The sequence below is a fragment of the Tursiops truncatus genome, chromosome 17 (genome assembly GCF_011762595.2).
Source record: "Tursiops truncatus isolate mTurTru1 chromosome 17, mTurTru1.mat.Y, whole genome shotgun sequence".
NCBI lineage: Eukaryota > Metazoa > Chordata > Mammalia > Artiodactyla > Delphinidae > Tursiops > Tursiops truncatus.
The window spans coordinates 15,283,618-15,309,082 of record NC_047050.1 but is presented as its reverse complement, the minus strand read 5'-3'; the positions used below and the strand labels follow the sequence as shown (position 1 = coordinate 15,309,082).

The 25,465-nt window shown below is 36.3% G+C and overlaps 1 protein-coding gene across 1 annotated transcript in view; it reads right to left on the bottom strand.

Moving 5' to 3' along the window:
• Positions 1-2,025: 2,025 nt before the first annotated feature.
• Positions 2,026-25,465, bottom strand: part of XKR9 (XK related 9) — a 38,467-nt gene continuing 15,027 nt past the window's right edge. Inside the window, exons 3-4 of the mRNA XM_004327561.3 lie at positions 21,743-22,372; positions 2,026-2,103 (exon numbers count right to left, since the gene is read on the bottom strand). Coding sequence (XP_004327609.2) covers positions 21,744-22,372 — 629 coding nt within the window. The 3' untranslated portion in view covers positions 2,026-2,103; position 21,743. The remainder of the gene's footprint in view (positions 2,104-21,742; positions 22,373-25,465) is intronic.

Genomic DNA, 25,465 nt, shown 5'->3' with positions numbered 1-25,465 from the left:
ACAGCTACTAAAAACCTACAGCTAACATCACGCTTAATAGTGAAGACAGTATCTTTCCCCCAAAGATCAGAAACAAGGCAAAGATATCTGCTCTAACAACTTCTGTTCAACATTGTGCTTGAGGTCCTACTAGTGAAATAATGCAAGAAAAGAAATAAAAGGCATACTATTTGAAAACTAAGAGGTAAATTATCTTACCATGCAAAAGAAATTATTATATACATAGAAGATACTGAGAAATCTGCCCCCAAAAGCTACTAAAATTTAATAAGTGAATTTAGCAAGTTTATGGGATGCAAGGCCAATATACACAAATCAGTTGTATTTATATATCCTAGCATGAAAATTAGAAGATGAAATTTAGAAAATAATTCCATTTGCATTAGTTTGAAAAATGAAATACTTAGGGATAAATTTAATAGTATACACTGAAAATTATAAAATATTGTTGAGAAAAAATTAAAGACCTAGATAGATAAGGACATATTGGAAAACTCAACTGGGTTAAGATATAAATTCTCCCTCCCTAAATTGGCCCAAAGATTCAAAGCAATCCTAATCAAAAGCTCAGGAGGCTTCTTTGCAAAGGCTGACAAGTTAATTACAATATTTACATGGAACTGTAAAAGACCTAGAACAGTGAAAACAATTTTGAAAAAGAACAAAGTTATAGGAATTACACTACTTATTTCAAACTTAGAGCTACAGTAATCAGAACAGTATGCACTGGCCTAAGGATAAACATATATAGCAATGGACCAGGACAGACAGCCCAGTAATGGATATATATATGATAGATAGATAGATAGATAGATAGGTAGATAGGTAGACAGATGGATGATAGATAGATGATAGATAGGCACACAGATAGATAGATAGTTAATTTGCTATTTACAAATGTGCTAAGATAATTATATGGGGAAAGGACAATCTTTTCAACAAATTATTCTGGAACAACTGGAAATCCATATGGGAAGAAATGAAATTCAATCCTTACCTCATATCACACACAAAAATAACCCAAAATGGCTCACTAAACTAAATGTAAAAATTACAGAGCTTCTAGAAGAAAACATAGGAGAAAAATCTTTGAGACTTTGGGGTAGGCAAATACTGATTTGCTTTGGCCAATAAAATGTGAATGGATATGAGGAGGAAGCTTTAAGAGCCAGGATATGATTTAACATGCTCCCTTTGCCATGTAATCATGAAAGCGTCTGTCCAAATGGAACCTCTGTCAGAGATCCTGCCAATCAATTGTGGACATGTAGCATGAGTGAGGGTTAAACCTTTGTTTTGTTAAGCCACTGAGATTTAAGCATTCTTTGTTACTAAAGCATATTCTAGCCTGATCAGTAATAAATGGATTGGTTACACAATTCAAGTGCTATTTTTCTTAGAAATGTAAAGACTTACTGACACTTCTCATACAGAAAGCTGGCATATCATCAGTTGAGAACTTCCATCAAGCATGAAATTAGAAGTATAACCTCAATGAAGAAATGTGCTATTAAAGGTGACATGTGTTCATCTCCTGGGCAGTGCAAAGAAAAACTGAAAAGTGCTATTAAAGAGTCCAAAAGAATGGCATGGAGTTATTTCTAATGAAGCACTGCTCTAAATTTTAAAGCTCCATATTTTTATTCTGCATAAAGGCAACCCCATACTAACAGCCATGCTCTGCCTTCTTACTAAATCTAACAAAAATTACAAAGAAATGAAGAGTCCATTGCAACCAACTGGCTTAAGGACTAATTAAATGGCTTGACTTTATGCTGGGCTTTAATTCCAAATATTACAATAACACACTCATTTTTGTCCATTCATTATCTTTGTAGGTAGCAAATAAATGTTTTTGACCCTGAACACTTCCCGTTTTAGCTGACAAATGGAAGTTAGAAATTGTATACCAACATTTCACCATGAAGCTATCAATTTCCTTCCCAGAGTCTGATCCACACACATTCCAAAAGATTAACACACAAAATTTAATCCAAGTATTTCTTCACTTTCCCCAAACGCACACGTTGAGGGCGCTTTACGGCAACCAGGATCATCCAGTTTTGCATGTGGAGCTTGTTAAGTGCTGAGCCAAAAGTCAGCCTGATGGGAAGAAGAAAAAAAGCTGAGTTGCTCTATGACTACACCAGTAGACTGTATTCAGTTAGCTTCTTTCAGGCATAATCCATCATTGACAGAGCCAATTTGTTAATGCACGTTCTCTGGCTGAATTAGGCCACAGACCTGCTGCCCAGCATACCATTATATCCATAGACATGTCAAATAATACTCCTTTTTCAGTTGGGCAACCCAAACTAAGAATCCCTCAAAGACAGTTATGAACTGCTTACCTCACCATATCTATTGGTCAGATCTGTTTATAACCACTCAAGGAACATTTCTGAGCACTCAGTAATCATAATATTCGGGCTTTTTACAAAGTAACAAGACTTCTGTTATAGCACAATGACTATGTGACAGGTTTATCACAAAAATATGTTCCCCTTACATGCACAAATAACCTTTTTATATAAAACAATAATAATAACAATTCTCAAAACACTTATTCAATTGGAACTAACAATGCTTTATTCTTGCCATTAAAATTCTTTAAACTTTCAATACCAAAATATTCCCCTTAGAAATGGGGAAATTTGAAACATTTTCAAGTCCTAAAAAGCAAAGACTTGCAACTCATAAATTAAAAATCAAAGGACTGATTTTGCTGTTCATCTCACAAGGTTTTTTTAATTTTATTTTTTTAACATTTGTATAAATATTTTTTTTAAGTTGCCATGGTATTTCAGTATGATGTTATGACCAGGAGATATCACAATCCAGAGTACTTGTAGTACATCAAATGAAACCGTATACATTTTTACGCTCCTATCAGTATCATAAATGTTATAGAACTCCTGGCTTTGTTAGCTTGTGAAGACTGTGCGAACCAAGGCATTTCATGCTGTTATAAACTAGATTAGATTGCCAAGAAATCTGTTTTTCACCCAAAGCCCTGCCTGTTATTTAGTTGGGCCATTCAAATTCATTTTGGGGTCAACACAAGTTAAAACTCAAATTATTAGGTTCCTTTGTCATGGAGTATTGTCCCAAGCATACAACATTAAAAAGAGATATACATCATTTCCTTTCGGTTCTCTTTCACATGCCTTTTGTTCAGAGATCAGCAAAGATCTAAACAGACAGCAAATACGTGCTAATATTTACATTGTTCCAGTTATCACCTTAGAGTCTGGGATTACAAAAGTGAATAAGACACAGTCTTGGTCTCAAGTTGCTTATAGTCTGGTAGAGAAAACATACTGTAATGATGCAAAGAAAGAGGTATTCTCTTGGTATTATGGCATTAACTTGCCATGTATAATATAAGTTTGGTGCTTGGCTGGACCATCTTAAATAAAGTCTAACTATAAACGTGTTCAACACTGGTGTCCGTACGTTTGTTCTCTACATCTGTGTCTCTATTTCTGCCCTGCAAAGCGGTTCATCTGTACCATTTTTCTAGGTTCCACATATATGCGTTAATATACAATATTTGTTTTTCTCTTTCTGACTTACTTCATTCTGTATGACAGTCTCTAGATCCAAGGGGGGAAAGTGGCGGGGGAGGGGGTGGTGGTGGGATGAACTGGGAGATTGGGATTGACATGTATACACTAATATGTATAAAATGGATAACTAATAACAACCGACTGTGTAAAAATATAAATAAAATTAAATTTAAAAAAACATAATTGGATGCATACTGAAGGTAGTTCTGACAAAATTATCATTATCTTATACAATTTCCATATTCTCATATACATATACATATTTGGAGAACTTGGAATTTCTTTATTCTCCTGTAGGAAGAACCTTATTATCCAAGAGATTTACAAAAGAAATACCTGCTATAGGCAAACTGTTCAAATTTTGAGAAGTCATAAGGCCGAAAATAATGGAAGTTCAATCCCATCAAGAATAAAGACTTTTAAAATGTCATTCTCACCTCTTACACAATATCCTAATAACTTCTAAAAAATAAAATTAAAATTCCTTCAAAAAAAAAAGTGTTCAACATTACACATGGGAAACAAAACATTTTTATTTTGTATATTTTATTTTGTTTATTTAAAACCTATTTAGAGTATTTTCTTAGGTTTTTTTTTTATAAGCCAATTTATATTTATTTTAAAAAAGTTATCTTGCAAAGATTTGTCAATATTCAAAATTCTCTTTTTGCCAGGTCCTAAAAGATTCATTCTACAGCAGGATTGGGCCATTTGCTTTACCCAAATCTTAGGAAATGGGGCTTGACAAGTGAGAATGGAACATCTGAAGGTCAATGTATAAGCTGTCATTAGTGGATACAGTCGAGGGACATTATAGGTACTACCAGCCTACGAATCAATCAGTACAGGCCACATTTTCTTCTGAGCTAGTCTAACCCTATTTTTACTTACAGGCTAATGTCACATGCAAGGCAGATGAACTAAAACAGTCACTTGATCCATAGATAGCACACATAATATTTTTTGAAATATATTACCAGGCTTTCTTCTTTTACATACCATTTAGACATCCTAAAGTATTCATCTTCCTTGAGAAATGAGGTGAGGAGATCAGAATTATTGCAGCATTAATATAAAGAGAAATAAAAGTTTGTAATCACTTGGGCCACCAAATAGAATTTTCAAGTCAACAAAGATAGGAAATAATCTGGCAAGTCAGGCTTTGTATGAGAGAAAAGGATTTTTAAGGTTCTTTTATGGGTGAAGAGGCAGATCTGGCTGACTTGATCAGAGATTTTTACATAACAGAAGTCCAGATAAGACAGCAAGAAGTGTGAAAGCCTATTCCTTCTTTTGCAAGTGGCTTTTGGGAAGAGGAAGGAAGACAGAGGGAAGGGAAGCAGCAAAAGAAAAGTATCTCCTGACCCACCCTCTCCAAGCTGAAGTCTCAGAGGGGGGAAAAGAACCTTTAGGTGAGATAAAGGGAAAGTTGAAGGCAAAGGGGTTCTTTGCCCTTTGGGTCTCAGGAACAAAACCACTGCGCAAAACGCAACACTATGCTAACACGGCACAGCCCCAGCAGAGTAAAGAAGGCAGAAAAGGATAGTCAGGCAGAAAGAAGGCTAATTATCATTCCTAATCTCTCATTTAGCAGAGTAAACTCAAAGATTTCCACATGCGCCTGAGGAAAGAAGGAGAAGTTAACAGGATAGCAGTTATGACAGGGCTTTCTATGCTGTGGAGCCAAGAGACCCACAGAAGCAGCTAAAGGAGGCAGTCAGTGTTCTCTGCAGTTCATGGCAAGAGACTTGAGACAAAGGCAGCATCAGTGAGAGCTGAGGTAAAGCCACGACCCATACGATGAACCAACAGGTCCTGACAAAGCTGAGTCTAAATTTACAGGAGTTGTATCCACTGCAGACTTTGGAAGCAAATGCCAATATACTACCCAGAAATGGAGTCCACTAAATCCAGCTCGCCAGTTATCAGCCAGTGTATACTCAAGATCAACACAAGACTAGGGCATAAGTTCCCCTCCCCCAACACACTTGAAGACTAATTTGAACGGCAGCAACACCACTGTTTGCATTTGTACTTCAAATAGGAGACGGAGACAGCTCACTGGCCTTATACTTACTGATACTATAAGATGGCAGGAGAAAAAGAATTTCTTTTTATTTTTTTTCAATAAGTTCTAGATCTGCTTTTTCCTAATTTCTAATCTGAAATTTCCATGTAGGCTAAAAAGTTCAAACACCTATAAATTGAATGCATGCACTGTTTATGAAAATTATTTATTATAAATAGAAGGAAAACATTACTGGGACCTCCCAAGGGCCAGAGCAGCCAATCATAAATTCTATTTCAGGTGAAGCCTACAGGGGGATTCTGACCTCAAACCCAAATCTCTAGAAATGCTGAAAAGTAGCAGAGCACAAACTGACAGGATACCCACAGGTTCTTAAAGAACTTCAGCTGAATGATCCCTGCTCTATCCTACAAAGGCCCAGAAGGTCCCATGACCAAGTATAAGTAAGCAAGACCACTGCCTCAGGACATTTTTCAAAATTAATCACCATTCTTCTGAAGCAGTGGTGAACCATGTTCCACCCCTACATGTCTTAAGCTTTCCCCAAAATTATAGGTAGAGAATATACCAGTGGGAACCCCTTAATTTACCTTACATCCCACAGTTTTCCCTCTCTAATCTTTTTCTCACAGACCCCAAGCTGAGATTCCTTCATGTAAATCCCTTTTTACATCCTCCAATCACAAAATTATTCCGGATCTGATCACAAGATTATTCAGGATCAACCTTTCTTTACCCAAAATCTACCACATATGGTGCATAATTTCAGTAGTGCCTCTATATTTTTTCTTAAAAGGATAACAAGAGCATGAAAGATTTATTTCTGGTTCATAACTCAAATAAATAAAGTACAGCAGACTTGAGAATATTACTAGTGACTGAATTTCCTAAGACTCGGGGACTACAAAGACCCCTTAAGATCAGGGACCTTATCTTATTTATTTTTGTGACCTCAATGGCTAGAACTCTACTTGGAACATGATCAATGTTCTTTAAATACTTATTGATGTGAACAGCTGAACTCAACCTGTTTATAAATTAACTTTTTCAAATAATATCATGACTTAGGATGACTCCAATACTTAGCATAAGGAATGACACTTTTAATAAATTTTTAAAGGGGATAGTGAGGTTCCTCAAAAACTTAAACACAGAATTATCATATGATGCAGGAATTCCACTCCAAAAAAGGTGAAGGCAGGGACTCGAACAGATATTTGTACATGAATGTTCATAGTAGCATTATTCACAATAGTCAAAAGGTGGAAACAACCCAAGTGTCCATTGACAGATGAATGGATAAACAAAATGTGGTCTATACATATGATGGGATATTATTCAGCCATGAAAAGAAATAAAATTCTGATGTATGCTACAATATGAATGAACCCTGAAAACATTACAAGTGAAGCCAGATACAAGAGAACAAATATTGTATGATTCAACTACATGGGATACCTAGAATGGTCAAATTCATAAAGAAAATAGAATAGAGGTTACCAGGGCAGGGTGAGGGAGGAATGAAGAATTACTGTTTAATGGGTACAGAGTTTCTGTTAGAGATGATGAGAAAGTTCTGGAAGTAGATAGTGATGATGGTTGCACAACATTGTGAAGTATTTAATGCCACTGAATTGGATACTCAAAACTAGTTACAATGGTAAATTTTATGTTATGTATACCATAACAAAAAAGAGGATAATAACTTTTAAATACTAGAATAATGCTTCATAAGGTGCTTTATAATAATGTACAAAGCGGGCTTCCCTGGTGGCGCAGTGGTTGAGAGTCCGCCTTCCGGTGCAGGGGACGCGGGTTCGTGCCCCGGTCTGGGAGGGTCCCGCATGCCGCGGAGTGGCTGGGCCCGTGGGCCATGGCCGCTGGGCCTGCGTGTCCGGGGCCCGTGCTCCACAGCAGGAGAGGCCGCAACGGTGAGAGGCCCGCGTGCCACAAAAAATAAAAAATAATGTACAGAGTGAAGGCTCCAAGGTACACATGCTGTGTAAATAACATATCTTACTTATTGATGTGAAACTCCAACAGGAACAAAGACTAATCTGTTAAAGAGTAAACAAGTAAAATTTAAAATAAAGATGAATGACGATTCCCTTATCAGAAGCCTTAGCAATTTACAAACTAGTATGTGGGCAGTGTATGTTTTGCTCTTACTTAGAAGTAAATTGAATAAGAATGGATATATGTTGTCATCACAGAATTTGAAATAGCTATGATACCTGCTAAAGATTCATAACTGAATAAGTATTTTTAAGTCACTAGATTCATTTTGTAACAAGTACCTTAACAAGTGAATACTAAAATCTTTATTTGAACTTAAAAACATGAAGGAATATGGTGAAAACAAGCAAGTTAGAACACTAAGTCCTCTAAGGAGTTAAAATAAGCTGTGTTCTCTGAGCAGTCACCCTCTAGAATCGTGTCTTCCTAAATCTGATTCCTTTATAGAGTGTTTTTGATGATAGGCAATTCTTTGTTGAAAGTTAAGTGCTCTTTTATATGAATAAATAGAGAAGGCTTTGGTTTGAACTAATACATTATTTTGACAAATGTTTATTGGAAACCCAATTATGGGTTCATAAATCAGGGTTCTTTGTGGTCCATCAGGTAAGCTCACCAATGCCACCAGATGTCACAGTACATACCAATAGGGTAATTAAAACAACTCCTTGGAATGCTGTCCCGCTCCTACACAATGACAGAAGGAAAAATAGCTTATTATCTTTAATTTAACTTACTAAAAATGTAAGTTGCAAGATGTCATGATCATACCTTCCAGGGGAAAAAAAACATTTGTTTTCTATTTACTGTTGGATTAAAAGGACAAGGTTAAGAATGATGTACGATCTGTCAGACAGATGATTTTCAAACATTCCTCACAATAAAAAGGGAAAAAAATCTCATCTGCATATATCCCATGACTGAACTATGTCCTTAGGAAAGTGATTCCTTTTGCTTTTTTTCCTTCCCTTCCTTGTCCTCCACTCCCCTTTTAAAATAGCTGTTATTTCCTGAAGAAGTGAGTCCTGTTAACAACGCTTAGTGTACCTGGGCCAATACACATTCAGCTGTATCATTGCATGGACCTGAGCTGGATGAAAAATTCCCTGATAAAAGCTTATATTCTTCATTACCAGAAAGAAAACAGTTGGCAAGACAATTCTGGCAGAACAACAAACCCATTTCAACTGAAAATTGGAAAGACTTTTAATTCTAAAGACTTTTGTAAGTCCCTATATAGCCCAAATGTACTAATCATGAAAAGGGAGGGGATGAAGTATTTAATGAAAGCAGGCATTTGCATATTATAACCAAGCGTGGGAAATTTTCTTGACGTTTGATTTTCAAATCCCAGTGAAAGATGTAGAAAAATCAGACCTGAGTGATTAGCATAAACCTAAGAATTCTGTCTCTTACCAATATTGCCAAATTTGTTAAAATTATCTCTAACTATTTTAAATTTTTCCTTGTTATATAAGTCCTTAACTGACTCAGTTTTGCTTTCTAGGTAGGCAAAGTATCTTTTCCTTTATAGAGAGAATGATACATATGATTTAAGATATTTGAGTATATTCCGTGACGGAAATAGAAATTTTATGTTTCCCTATACAATACAGTCAAAAAGGGCTTCTGCCCTTTTTGTTTACACATCACTATTTAGCAGTGGAAACTCAGAGATCTCTGCCTGTCACAAACTGCTAGACAGACCTCTACACAATTCATCCCTAACCATCACAAGTAACACAGGCCAGAACATCAGGGATTTGCCTCTTGACTAGCCAGGCAGCTCCATGTGAAGTGCCAGTAGGGTAAGGCCACACATGCAGTGCTCTGCTATTACTCTAACTGCACGGCCCAAGCCTGCTGGCTTGGCTACTGCTGATAATATAAACAAGAGGCTGAGCGACAACTTAAAATGCTAACTGTTGAACTACTCTAATCTCAACCCCAAGAAATTATGTCATCAAGACTGACTGACTTAAAAAGGACACTGTCTAAATACAGCTGTTATTTGTGAAAGACAAAAAATGTTACCATTGTATCAGAGAAAAGTGTTTAGAAAGACAGAAAGAACTGAAGTGGGAGCTGGGTCTCCTAGAGCATCCTAGATTCAAGTTATCTGAGCAGCTCCATTATGAAGAAGAGTTATGTTTAAATGGGTGCCTGAAGGGCCCTGAATTCCCACAATGGATCAAGGAACTGTCTTATTGTCTTGAGTTTTATGAATCTTCATAATGTCAGGCTAGTGGACAGTTGTCAAGAACAACACACTGCTGGGAATAGTGGCATGTCGGCATGAAGAGCTCCACCGAATCACTCCCTAGTGAAACTGTGAGAATTATTAAAAAGCAAGCAATTAAAGCCTCTGGAAGTGGTCCTAAGTGTAAACAGCAAATGAAGAAACATCTATTCAAGAAAACCTAAGAAAGTTTCTAGAAGAAAGGTGAGAATCTGTGGTATTTGAATCAAGACCACCCTCCCCACTCCACACCGGCACAATGAAGCAGACACTCCACTCAAGACTCCTGCAGCCAGAAACACAGGGCTCCCTCTTAGCGCTTTCTTCCTGAGAGTTAGCAAGACTTCAGTGTTCCTCATCTTGCACCCAGCTGCCTGTTGCTGGGGATAAGTCTCAGGCAAGCGCAGTCAAGAGGTGGGGTCTCCCTACTTTCACCCCACTCCCACTTATGGAACTGAGGCAATGGGGCTATCACACAGAGAGAAGCTTGCCATTGTCCCTCCCCACTCAGCTCCAGGGCCCTGGCTCAGAGATTTTACCTGGGAGAGAAGCAGTCATCAACAGATAGCTCCTGATCTCTTCCCATAGAAACTGACTTCATTTGCAACAGAGCTTGGAGAAATTAACCTAAGAGCACTCTCAAGAACAGTGGAGGCTGTGATGAAAGGCACCTGGGAGGAGATTTCTGTGTGTAATAAAGAAAAAGCGTAGAGTAGGCTGGCTAATTTGCAGGAGAGAACTGGGCAATAAGACAGCTAGGAGGAGTCTTTCTGGGGTCAGACAAATATCAAACACTGATCTCAGAAACTTTTCTGTCCAAAAAGCCATAATTTGATTGGATTCATTTGTAGAGCAATTTATGCTCCAGGGCAGTTTTGTAAAAAGTAGAGCAACCAGCCAACACTTAGTAGAGTTTTAACAGCTGAGTGTGGTCAGGGACAGAGAGGAAAAGACCCCTACGAGTGCTGCAGTCGTCCCAAAGTGACTGTGGGCAAACCTAAAGCTGTGCCTAGCAGCATCAGAGGCTTAATACTGCGGGTGGAGGGTGGGGGAAGGATGACGTCACTAAAATGATCCAGCCAATCACTAAACAAATAAGCAAGCCAATAACAAGCCTCAGAATGAAGGGACCAGTGCCCAGAGTTGCTACAACAATATTATCTAAAATGTCTAATTACCAATAAAAATTATGAGGCATGCAAAGAAACAAGAAATTATAACCCCCTACTCCAAAAAAGATAAAAGGCAACAGAAACTTCCTATGAGAGCAACCAGATGCCTGATTCAACGTAAAAACTTTTCAAAGTAACAATTATAAATATGTTCACAGAACTAAAGGAAACCATATTTAGAGAAATAAAGGAAAGAATACTGGCAGTGTTGTACCAAATGGAGAATGCCAATAAAGAGAGAAATTTTTTTAAAAAGAACCAAATGGAATTCTGGAGTTAAAAGTACAATAACTGAAATAAAAATGTGCTAGAAGGGATCAACGATAGATTTGAACTACCAGAAGAAAAAAATGGTAAACTTGAAGACAGATTGATAGAGATTATGTAAGCTAAAGAACAGAGAGGCAAGAGAAGGAAGAAAAATAAACAGAGCTTCAGAGAAATGTGAGAAACCACCAAGCACGCCAACATACAGATACAGGCAATACCAGAAGGAGAGGTGAAAGAAGATCCATGACCAACTAGGATTTATTCCAAGGATTCAAGGTTGGTTTAGCATTTGAAATCAATTAAGGTAGTACATCATATCAATAGAACAAAAAACAAAAATCACATAATCATCTCAACCACATAATCATCTCAAAAGAATTTGAAAATAATACGTCACCCCTTCATGATAAAAACATTAAACACACCAGGCATAGAAGGGAACTTCTTCAACCTGATAAAGAGCATCTATGAAAAACCCACAGCTAATATCATAATTAATGGTGAAAGACTGAACTCTTACCCTCTAAAATGAGGAGCAAGACAAGGACGTCTGCTCTTACCACTTCTATTCAACACTGTATGGGAAGTTCTAGCCAAGGGAATTAAGCATGAAAAAGAAAAGGCAACCAAACTTGAAGGGAAGGAGTAAAACTATCTCTATTTGTAGCTGACATGCTCTTGTATATAGAAAATCCTAAAAAATCCTACCACTAAAAAGCTATTAGAACTAATAAATGAGTTTAAAAAGGTTGCAGGATTCCAGATCAATACACAAAAATCAGTTGTATTTCCATACATTGGCAATGAACAATCTGAAAATGAAATCAAGAAAACAATTCCATTCACAATAGCGTCAAAAAGAATAAAATACTTAGGAGTAAATTTAACAAACGTGTAAAATTTACACTCTGAAAACTATAAAAAAATTGTTCAAAGAAATTAAAGATCTAAATAAGTGGGAAAACATCCTACATTCAAGGACTGGAAGATTTAACATTGTTAAGATGGCAATACTTCCCAAACTAATCTATAGATTCAACACAATCCCTATCAGAGTGCCAGCTGACTTCTTTGACAAGTTGATTCTAAAATTCATATGGAATTGCAAAGCACCCAGAATAGCCAAAACAACCCTGAAAAAGAAGAAATAACTAGAAAGACTCACACTTCCCAATTTTAAAACTTACTACAAAGCAACAGTAATCACAACAGTGTGGTACTAGCACAAGGACAGACATACAGACCAACAGAATAGAATTGAGAGTCCAGAAATAATCCGATACCTCTTTGGCCAACTAATTTTCAACAAGGGTGCCAAGACCAGTCAATGGGGAAAGACTAGTCTTCTTAATAAATGGTGCTGAGACAAGTGGATAGCCACATGCAAAAGAATGGCATTGGATTCTTACTTCATACCATATACAAAAAATAACTCAAATAGATTGAAGACATAAAGGTAAGAACAAAAACTATAAAACTCTTAGGAGAAAACATAACGGCAAATATTCACAACCTTGGATTTGGCAAAGGATTCTTAGGTATGACGCCAAAAATATGAGTAGCAAAAGGAAACATTGATGAATTGCACATTATCAAAATTCAAAACTTTTGTGCTTCAAAAGACACCATCAAGGAATTGGAGCAAATACTTTCAAATCATATATTTGATAAGAGACTTGAATCTAGAACATATAAATAAACCTCACACATCAATAATAAAAGGACAAATAACCCAGTTAAAGATTGAGCAAAGATCTGAATAGACATTTCCCCAAAGAAGATATACAAATGGCCAATAATACCTGTATGAAAAGATGCCTGACATTATTCATCATCAGGGAAATACAAATCAAAACCTCAATGAGATACCATTTCTACCCACTAGGATAGCTAAAATCAAAAAGTCAGATAACAATTGTCAGCAAATACGTGGAGGGACTGGAACCCTCATACACTACTGACAGTAAAATGTAAAATGGTGCAGCTGCTTTGAAAAACAGTCTGGCAATTCTTCAAAGAATCAAACATATGACCCAGCAATTCCACTTCTAGGTATATACCCAAGAGAAATGAAAACATACATCTACACAGAAACTTGTACCAAATGTTTATAGAAGCATTATTCATAATAGCCAAATAGTGGAAACAATCTAAACATCTATTAACGGACAACCAGATAAACAAAATGTGGTATATTCATACAATGGAATATTATTATACACAGAAAGGAATGAAGCACTGATACATGCTACAACATAAATGACCCTGGAAAATGTTACGTTAAATGAAAGAAGCCAATCACAAAAGACCACATATGATTCCATTCACATGGAATTCCAGAATAGGAAAATCTATAGAAAGTAGATTAGTGGTTGCCTAGGGCTGGGAGCAGTGGAAGGGAAGATGGGGAGGCCGGGATTGGGGAGGGTGGGTTATTAGTTAGTGTTCTCCAGAGAAATGAAACCAATAGGATGTGTATATATGGAAAAAGATTTAAGGGATTTACTCATGCAATTATAGAAGCTGATAAGTCCAAAATCTGAAGGGTGGCCAACAGGCTGGAGAAGCAAGATGAGCTCATGCTGTAGTTCAAGTCCAAAGGCCAGAATTCCCTTTTGCTCCGGAAGAGGTCAGTCCTTTGCTCTATTCGGGCCTTCAACTGGTTGGACGAGGCCCACCCATGTTATGGAGAACAATCTGCTTTACTCAAAGTCTACCTATTTAAATGTTAATCTTATCTAAAAACATCTTCATAGAAAACCCAAAATAATGTTTGACCACATATCAGGGTACTCTGGCACAGCCAAATCTACACACCAATTAACCATCACAGGTGTGATAAAGGTACTGAAGTTCTTTTTGAGGTGCTGAAAATGTTCTAAAATTGACTGTGGTAATGGTTGAACATGTCTGTAAATATACTAAAAAACACTGAACTGTACACTTTAAGTAGGTGAGTTGTATGTGACATATCTCAATAAAGCTGTTAAAAAAAAAAAAAAGAACAGACTACCACAGTAATTTTCCCACAATTTTTTAAAAACTGCTTTTTATCCATAGACCACCAAAACACACAAATCACTCTCTGGAGTGGTGACCAATCAATTAAGCAACAGGTATTTACTAAGCCTTATCCTACCACCGTGCTGAATACATAGACAGCGCTCAGAAGTACAAACTGCTGGATTGATTAATTGCTCCGAAGAGGAATAAGATGACTTTCCTAGTAGTCTATTGAATGAGATATATTCACTTTTCCAGGGGTTCACAAAAAGTAACAGTACTTTGTTGCTATTGGAAACTCCTGAAAACTCTATGCAAAGACCTCCAAGCGGGCCCAGAAATACAATCCCCAATCTATACAAGCTTATAGTCTAGTTAGCAAGCATACTGTTAGACACTTAACAAAAACTATAAGTAAAACTAATGTTTAATCGTAAAGCAACCGTAACTAAGGGGTTCTGTGGTCCAGAAAAATAAGAGAAATAATACTTACCAACAAATACTTAATGAAATCCTACCATTCATTAAGTGCATGCACACATCTACACCCCACACACACATATTCATGCATACTTCCAAAGGCCAGAAAATGATTTGCAATTTAAGCTTCATCCTGATTTCAGTACTAATTAGTTGTATTTAGCAGTCCCTGTAGATTATATTTTCTACATATCAGGAACAATACTTACCACACAAGAAAAAACTAATGAAAAACTAAGATGTTACATGCAAAAAAATTAAACTTCTTTGCCATATAATTCCAAACTTTTTATATGAGTATTACTATTTTATACGTGTGGAAGCAATTTTACAAAGGTATAACAATGGCATCAAAACCAAGTTCAAAATATACTGCATGCTGGTGGAAGTATGTCAAAAATAGAAAATTTCAGAGATAGTTACAATCTATAAAATACTATCATATATAGTATCTCACTGATTTTTCACAGCAGCCCAGAGAGATAGTTGTATTATATAATTCTCGCCCTACATATATAGAGATTGAGACTTAGAGAGATTAAATCATCAAGGTCATCCAGGTAATAATGTCAAGGCACGGAATAACTCAGGTCTTTGGGCTTTCAAAGCAAAAAGGAAAAAGAAAACATAACAACACCATGCAAACTACATCTTTTGATTTTTCTCTAGTCCTTTTGTACCATCAAACGATATATCTAGGAGAAAATAATTACAAATTCCCTATACTCTGTGAATCTTTATGTTCTGTGAATTGAGGTTAGTGTATACTAGGTTTAACATTTTTTAAAAAGTACTTAGGTCTCATTTTCACACAATAAAAAGTGCATGTCTTAAAACAATAAATACCACTTAAGTATAGAATTATCTCCATAACAAACTAAACCTATTATCAAAATGTAGTCTCTTTGGGAAACCACAAATTGTTCATGTTAACCCCCAAAACTACTAGGTATATATGCAAATGCCCACTTAGAAAAGTCCAACTTTTAATTTATTGTGATCACAAAACAGGCATCAGCCAGAGTTAGAATTGCATTATACTTCTATGACCCCCGCAATCATAAAGACAAGCTTTGATTTATATTACAGTTGAGAATGAGCCTCAAGATATTGTACAGGAAATTAATGTTTGGCTTCGGTTTTCTTACGGCTTGCGCCAATACTGTAACTGATAGCATAAACCAGGGAACCTATGAAGCTGCACATCCAATTTGTCTGTGGTTCCATTGCCCCCTAGTGGCTATTTTAGAACTAGTTATTAACAGTGATATATAACTGTTGCCTTCAAAAGTCAGCAACAGTTCTCAAAGCCGGATGGGCAGATAAGCAGCATTAGCAACAACCAGGAACTTCTTAGACATAACAAAGTTCAAGCCCCACCTAAGACCTACTGAAAAGAAACTCTGTGGATGGTGTACAGTAACCTGTTTTAATGGCCCCGCCATGTGATTCTGATGCACACTAACATTTGAGAACCACTAGTCTAAGGGAAGCATTCTATTTGTATTTGAAGTAAATGTGGAAGTATATAGATGCATGTAATGGTTAATGTTATGGGTTAACTTGACTGGGCTAAGGGATGCCCAGATAGATGGTAAAACATTGTTCCTGGGAGTGTCTGTCAGGGTGTTTCTTGAAGAGATCAGCATTTGATTTGGTGAACTGAGTAAAGCATTTGCCCAGTGTGCGTGGGTGTCATCCAATCTGTTGAGGGCCTAAATAGAACAAAAAGTCAGAAGAAGGGCAAATTCGCTCTCTCTGCTCAAACTACAACATCTATCTTCGCTTGTCCTCAGACATTGGTTCTCCAGGTTCTCAAGCTTTTGGAGTCAGATCATTGTTTACATCATTAGCCCCATGATTCTTAGGCCTTCAGACTTGGACAGAATTACACCACAGGCTTTCACCAGCTTGCAGAGAGCAGATGGTGGGGCTTTTCAGCCTCCATAACCACGTGAGCTACTTCTTATAATAAATCCTCTCTTACAGGCATCCATATATATCCTATTGTTTCTGTTTCTCTGGAGAACCCTGACTAGGGCAGTGCATATGAGTGCTCATTTATGAGACTATTGCTCATAATTATTCATAATTATTCCTAGGCCCTTCATATGTGCAGAATAATCTAGAAAAAGCTGACACTTAGTTGGTGGGGGACTTAAAAGTGCTATAAATCTATAACTGAATGATATAGAAAATAGGATAAAATGAATAAAGGTAAATTAATTCGATATTAAAAGTTCACTTTAAGAGCCTGCTAACTAGCCAAAACATCTGACCAGGATCCAGGATCGATGTTGGTGTGCTTAACCACTACATTGTTTCTTTGATATAAAATCAATGGAAAAATGTTTGTTGAATGGAATGAATATTCAAGCCAGGTTTGGATGGGGCATTTAATATTCAGACTCTTTAGTAGATGTATATTATTTCTACCCATTTTTCCATTACATAAATTGCTACTTCCCATTACATATATTGTTAGTTGAATTATTCAAACTATCAGTGACACAACCTCAGCCCCATGCTGAACTAAGGCCAAAAAATATTGGGGCCAGACTTTTAAAAAACTGTTTTGTGGGCAAATAAGTAATTTAATAATAGTTTTAAAATCATGTTTAATTTAGTACAGCTCTAGGCTGCTGATGGTCAGTTCATCTATTTATCAGATAAAGAACAGAATGAAAGTAAACTAGACTTGACGTCAAAAGTTATGAGATTTGATCTGTATGAACTTTGGTAAGTTACTTAAATTCTTTGAGGCTTGCTTTTCCCAGCTAAAGGGTAGTGATAATAATAATAACTATATTGCCCAGTTTTTTGTGAGGGTCAAATAAGTAAGGATATGAGAGGATTAAATGTTAAACAAAAGGAATTTACACATCATTTTAAGCAAATATCACAGAAAGAATACAAACATTACAGAAAGATTGCTGAAAATGTTACTGATTAATAAAAAAGATGGGTATAACTCCCACTGTTTAAACTCTCTCACAAACAACCATTGTAAACTCTGGACAAAATATGAAAAAAAACTACCTGAAAACACTTGACAGCAAAAAAGCAGGCAGACATTGGAAAGCGGTCAACATTGGGGAGAAGGAATGGCACTGAGTGAAGATAGACCCCAGTCAGTACACTGTGTACACAAACCCAGATAGAAAAGCTGCAGTCTTAATGGTTTAACGTCCCAGAGGACAGAGTATGGAGTGACCACAGCAACTGAAAAGTGATGGTGAAAATCCTAGAAAGGAGACAGCCAACACAGAGACAGCCTCATTCCATATATTAACTCTTCCCCAATCTCTGACTGACTTTGAACTATATATACATGAGGAGTAGGCTCCAAGTAGTACACTGAAGGTTAAACAAATGAAGGTTGTTTAGAGTTCAGAGTTTAAAGTTCAAGTTAAATGCCTGCTAAAAAAAAAAAAATACTCCTCTATAAAACAAACAATCAAGAGGATTTAAAGTGCACCACTCATAGCTTCCAGGACACAATTCAAAATTAGTGGACATAAGAGGGAACAGGAAAATGTAACCCATACTCAAGAGAAAAGGTGATTAATGGAGACCAATCCTGAGATGATCCAGATATTGGAATCAACACACAGGGATTTTAAGCATCTATTATAAGTATTATCAAAGATATAAAGGAAAGCATGCTCTTAATAAGGAAAAATATAAAATCTTAGCAGAGAAATAGAAGCCATAAAAAAGAACCAAATGAAAATTCTAGAACATAAAAATATCTGAATTTTTTTTAAAAAATTCATTGGATGAGCTTAACAGATTAAATGAATGAATGAAAAAGTCAGTGAACTTGAAGACAAATCTAGTATGAAGGACTGAGAAAATAAATTGGAAAAAAATGAACAGAGCCTTCGGGGTCTATGGGATAATATCAGTAGGTCTACCGCATGTTAGTGAAGTCCAAGAAGAGAGATAAAGTGATAGAAAGAATATGTGAAGAATACCAGAAACATTAAATATGGTAAAATGACAGCTTCAAGAATCTCAGAGAACCCCAAGTAGGATAAATACAAGCTATACCCATAAACATAGTAGTGAAACTACTGCAAACCAAAAACTAAGGTAAAATCTCAAAACAGCCAGAGAAAAATAACAAATTACATATCAAGTGACAATGATTTGAATTATTACTAACTTCTCAACAAAAACAATGAATACTAGAAATTAGTTGAATTATCTTTAAAATGCTTAAAGGAAAAGGGGCTTCCCTGGTGGCACAGTGGTTAAGAATCCACCTGCCAACGCAGGGGACACACAGGTTTGAGCCCTGGTCCGGGAAGATCCCACACGCTGCGGAGCAACTAATCCCGTGTGCCACAACTACTGAGCCTGTGCTCTAGAGCCTGTGAGCCACAACTACTGAGCCTGCGTGCCACAACTACTGAAGCCTGCCTAGAGCCTGTGCTCCACAACAAGAGAAGCCACTGCAATGAGAAGTGCGCACACCACAACAAAGAGTAGCCCCCGCTCACTGCAACCAGAGAAAGCCTGTGTGCAGCAACAAAGACCCAACACAGCCAAAAATAAATAAAATAAATAAATGTATTTTTTAAAATGCTTAAAGGAAAAAAGTACTGTCAACCCAGAACCCTATATCCAGCAAAAATAATCCTGTAAGAATGAAGGAGAAATAAAGATGTTCAGATAAAGGAAAAAGAAAAAAGAATTCATCATCAACAAACCTAAACAGAAAATGCTAAAAGAATTTCTAGTGGCTGAAGGGAAATAACACATGGACATCTAAATCTTTAGGAAGGAATAAAGAGCACTTTCATTTTATGACTCAAAGTCTTTTGGTCTTTTATGACTCAAAGGTTCTGACTCAAGTGCTGCTAAATGAGCCTAACTTTTCCCATCTTCACTGTCTCAAATATACATGTATTCATACACACTAAAACATGCAGAGAGAGGGAGAAATACGGTAAGTGCGGTTCACACATATCAGGATCATGTGCCCAAAGTAAACTCTAGATTCTCTAGCTCCTGCAAGAATAAATGGTTCTTCCACATTGCCTAACTTTCTCAAAGAGTAGTGCAGGGGAGATCTGATTGAGTTTTATATACTCTATGTAGGTATATAAATATAACCACTTCTGTTATTCAGTATTTATTTGTTTCATTTACTGTAAAATCAAAATTGAAAACAGTAAACATTCAGAAAGTCAGTTTCTATAAATGCTCAGTACATAACCTTCTCAAGGAACATAACTCTATTCTACATTTGTTTTGTATCCACAACAGTACCTAACAGAATGCTAGGCACAGAGTTAATGCTTAACATACTTATTATTTTCTAATAGCTTTGGTAGTTGAACCCTTCTTCCCAAAAGCTATACAGCAATTTTATATTAAGTTACAAGACTAAATATAGAAATGGACATTTTTTTATCTTGGTGATAGAGAAGGCTATTGTTTGGGGACTCACTCATTAAGAGCTGACCCAAGGAAAAGAAAGGGTAAAGAACTGAAAAAGAAAGGATAATTCGATGGAAAATGTGTCATTATTTCCAGGAGTTCAACCTAACATAACTGGTTTACGTATTACTCCTAGGACCAAAATTTAGTTCTTACTAGAAGGAATAATACATAAAACTATTTAAATATGATTTGGTTACTTCAAGTGGTTTCCCCATTTTTTAGTCAAGTTTTTGGGTGTTTTGTTGTTGAGTTGCAGTTATTTCTATATTCTGGATATTAACCCCTTATCAAATATAGACATTTCCCCAAGGAAGATACACAAATGGCTAACAGGTATATGAAAAGTTGCTCAATATCACTAATAATTAGAGAAATGCAATTCAAAACTACAATGAGGTATCACTTCATACCCATTAGGATAGCCACTATCGCCACAAAAACAAAAAACAACAACAGAAAATAAGTGATGGTGAGGATGTGGAGAAATTGTCATCTTTGTGCACTGTTAGTGGGATTGTAAAATGGTGCAGACATTATACTAAAACGGTACGGAGATTCCTCAAAGGATTAAAAATAGGAAAACCATATGATCCACCAATCCCACTTCTGGGTATATATCCCAAAGAGCTGAATGCAGGTTGTTGGAGAAACATTTGCAAATCCATGTTCATTATAGCATTATTCACAAAAGCCAAGAGGTGGAAGCAACCCAATGATGGATAAAGAAAGAAAATGTGGCATATATATATACAATGGAATATTATCCATCCTTTAAAAAGAAGGAGGGCTTCCCTGGTGGCGCAGTGGTTGAGAGTCCGCCTGCCGATGCAGGGGACACGGGTTCGTGCCCCGGTCTGGGAGGATCCCACGTGCCGCGGCGCGGCTGAGCCCGTGAGCCATGGCCGCTGAGCCTGCGCGTCCGGAGCCTGTGCTCCGCAGCCAAACGGGCCGCGGCGGTGGGGGGCACGCGTACCGCAAAAAAAAAAAAAAAAAAATGGTTAAGCTGGGTTAAAATGGTCAATTTTCTGTTTTTTCTTCCTCTTCCCTCCTTTCCCTTTTCCTCTACTCAATCTGTCCCCAACTCAAAATATATTCACTGAATCAAGAAAATAGAGGAAAGAAGAATGAGTATCCTGCTCTTCTCTTCCTTTTATTTCCCCACTACGAGTACATCAGTTTTAGCTCAGAAACAATGAGGGAAAAGTTGGAGGGAAGTTCAATTCCAGCCTTCTAATTATGGGAATGAGACCATTTCTTTCAGTTCAGGCTCAAGATGGCAACTCTACCAGGCCATAGGCAAATATATCTAAGTACCCAAGATCTTCAAAACCAAGTGAGAAATTAACTTAGATAATAAGAACATTATTATACTCTCTAACATACATAATTAATGTACTAGAACTGCCCTCAAATTAGAGAAGGCAAAAATAAGACATAACACACATATACACAAACTTTTTCTTTACTAACCAATGAAACAAAAAATAAGAAAACATATCTCTTAAGTGAATACCTTATTCCATTAGGAAATACTTCATTCTACAATCTCTTTGAACTGGTTTTCCATCAGCTTCATCCAGTTTTGTTTCTTCACTTCTGTTTGGGTGTAAAGTCCCGTAATAAACAATAAGAAAAATAATTCCAAGGAGAAGAGTAAGAGCTATAGTGATGCTGACAGGTATAAAATAGTCTGAATTAAAAATAGAGAGTGGGTAAGACCAGAACACAATCAATATCCCCAATGTGGCCAATACCCTTACAATATAATAACAAGACATTGGACATTTGGTATTCTGTCCCTTAATATTAAAAAATGTAAAGACAAGAATGAATCCAACAACAATCCTGTATATGAATTCCATACCTATGGAAGCACAAAAATCAGTTTGTTCTTTAAATGCCCACAATATACCTAAAAACCAAAGAAATAACAACAGGAATAAAGCAATCTTAACATTTAAGAACAAAAGAAGCACAACACTCAACATCCAAGATAATAATGTAAACAACTTGTAAAAGAGATATACGAGTTTAGGACAGGGTCCATTAAGGAGGTTTTTATCAGGTAAGGATTTTCTTAAAGCTACTTGATAATCAACAGTCGACCAAGAAATAGCACAGCAAGAGACCATGATGGCTGCATCTACAAAACAAAAATTTTTTTAAGATATAGTTATAGGAATAATAATAGCAATATTAAATTACTATATGCCATACATGCTTCATCTGTATATACACACCCATAAACACATCAGGTACTTTATATACTCATCTCATTTAATCCTTTGAAATAGATATTAATAGTCCTATATTACATATGAGGGAATTAATGCTTAGAGAATATATATACATTTCTTGACCCAAGTCACACAGCCACCAAGTTTCAGAGAGATGAGATTTGAACTGAAATTTGCCTGATTCCAAAGTTGGTGTGCTTAACCACTACATTAGACTGCTTTATAAGATGGTGAATAAATTCACTGGACATATTTTATTGAGCAACTGGTACAATGGAAACTGCATACTCTGGAAGTTCTCTAAGAGACTACAGTTATAGTCCTAGCTTTTCCAGTCTTTTTGGCTTTGACCTTGGGCATATATCTAATTCACTAGGAAATGACATCATGAGAGAGAAGAGGGCAGGAAGAAAGGAAGGGAGAGAGGTTAAACAGAAAATTTAATGTAAGTATGAGGTATCAACAGCTCAATTTCCCATATCTTTAAGATGATGGATCAAATGAACAAACATGATCTAAAACTTACAAATTTCTGTAGGCTTGGCACCTTTATCCCATTTTTTCCCCAACAAATAACAGAAAAGTAAGTTCATTACTACTTTGGAAAGGCATGTCATTAGCCCCACTCTCAAAGCTGGAGACTGAGATTAGCTCAAGATGGTAGAGTAGAAGGATGTGAACTCAAAGCTGGGGACTTATAAAACTGAAAGCAAAGATATTAGAGAATTAGAAGGAAATAATTTGGAGTAAAATAGAGAATGCTCATCATTCCCATTCAGCCTCACTGGAGGGCTATATATTAGGATAGGAAGGCAGACTTAAGATAGATCCTCTAGTGAAGACGATTATAAATGTCTTTGTCAACTCTCCTGGTTTTAGCATATACCACTATGAACTGCACAATTAGTTGGGCTTCTTTTCTTTCTTCTTTAATTCAAAAATATTTGAATTAAAACATCACTTTCCCCTAAATTTCCCTGTGATATCTTTTTTATAATTGGTTTTAATTTCTACCAAACCAGTACATATACATTGTTTTTAAAAGTTGGTAAGTGCTAAAGAACTTATAAGAAAATAGCAGTAGACTGCTCTACCCCTTCTCACCTCTTAGCCATGACCCTCAGAAAAAATTACTATCAACTCTTCTACCTTTACTTCTGACATGTATTGCCATATTTCTAAATAAAACACATACTGTGCTATTTCTTATCTACTTTAGACTCTGATTATTAATTTCCTACGTGGGAAGGGGAAATTTTTGCACATGCACACATATATACACACCCTCCTTCCATTTTCCTCTCTCTCCTTCTACCCAAAAGAGTAACATCACAATTTTTGGTAAAATCAATATCCAGTGTTTACCTTATTATGACTACATAAGTACAGCCTCTTTGACTGCTCAGCCAAGTACTACATTCTGATATTTCCTTTCTTTTAAAACTTTTCATTGTTACTTACTTTGCTTAGTTTTTCATGACACATTAGTATTTCTCAGCAAATTCTTCAAATTAATTAATTAAACTCCCCTATATACATCTATTAGGGTTTTTTTGTTTGTTTTTTGTTTTTTAATAATATGATCCTTCTGCTTAAAGGTGGCTGCTGTCAAGGTTTGCTTCCTGTCTTCCCAGAACTTCCCTTCACCTCTCTTCAGTGCTGACTTCCTGTTTCCTGTTCCAATATTTCCTTCTTGCTTCGTTCTCATGGTTTGATCAAGCATTCTCCAGACATTCCTGAGAAAAGTTGTACCTAAGCTAAACTTTTGAGACCATGTATGTCTCAAAATGTCTTTATTCTACCCTCATGTTTGATACACAGTTTCAACAGAAATAGAATTCAAAGTTTAAAAATGTTTTCCATTGAAACTTTGAAGTCATTGATCTATTAAATTCTAATCTCAAGTGTTATGGTTAAGAATTTCAAAGCCATTCAATTTCCCCATCCTTAAATGATCTTTATTTTCTCTCAAATCTTCTAGAATCTTATCTTCATCTTTGCGTCTCTGAAATGTTATAATGATGGGCTTGGTATGGGCCGTTTTTATCAACCTTTCAATCTAGTAACCCACATCTTTCAGAGATATGCTGTTTTTATTCTTTGATGGCTTCCCTAGAAATCACAACATGCATATTAAACATATCAAAATTTAAAGTTAATCAGTATTTTTACCTCACAGGTAGATTTATCATGAAGGTAGTGAAGCTTAAATTTCAGGGACCTACACTTGCCCAGACTCCTTCCAAGCCTGGCAAAGCCCTGGCAATGTGTTCACTTTGTCATATATATTTTATAAAAGTTGGAAAAATAAGGTATTTTCATTGCAGTTACTAAAATTCCCTGTCTCTTACTTTTCCTCTCTCACATTTTCCCTAGGTGCATTGAAGCAAGCTGTGGTCATTTTGGGGATCTGGCTAAAGGGAAATTGAGTTGAGAATAGTTTAGGTTTAGGGGGATATGTTTACAAGATTTGCTTGAATAATTCTGATTAGTAAGTAACAGATCTAGGATTCTCAAGTAGTTTGCCTGATCTTAACACTTCACTATCTTGCTGTCAACAGGCCTTTGATTCCTTAATATTAAGGCATGATGGTCTATCCTCATCCAGTTGGCACTATTAGTTTGACGTTATTTCCCATTTCCCACTTACCTACCTGTTTCCAATATTTTTTCTCCTCATTTTGCTAATCTAATCTGTACATTATACTCTATCCAAAAGGAATTCCTTGTCTTTGCCAAACCACGCCTTTGCTTATGCGTTTCTCCCGATATGAAATGACCTTGCCCAATCACATCTATACAGATTCTTATTAATTTCTTCTGATTTGACATTATTGACACCAGTAAAGAAAACAAAAGACTCCCACTATTCACTAAAGGAGACATTGACAATAAACAAGTGTTGTCAATTCAAACAGTATTTAAAATTAGTTACTTCATCAAAAAAAATCTTGATATACTCTGATCTTATACCACATTATTGAAGACACTGGTAGAGT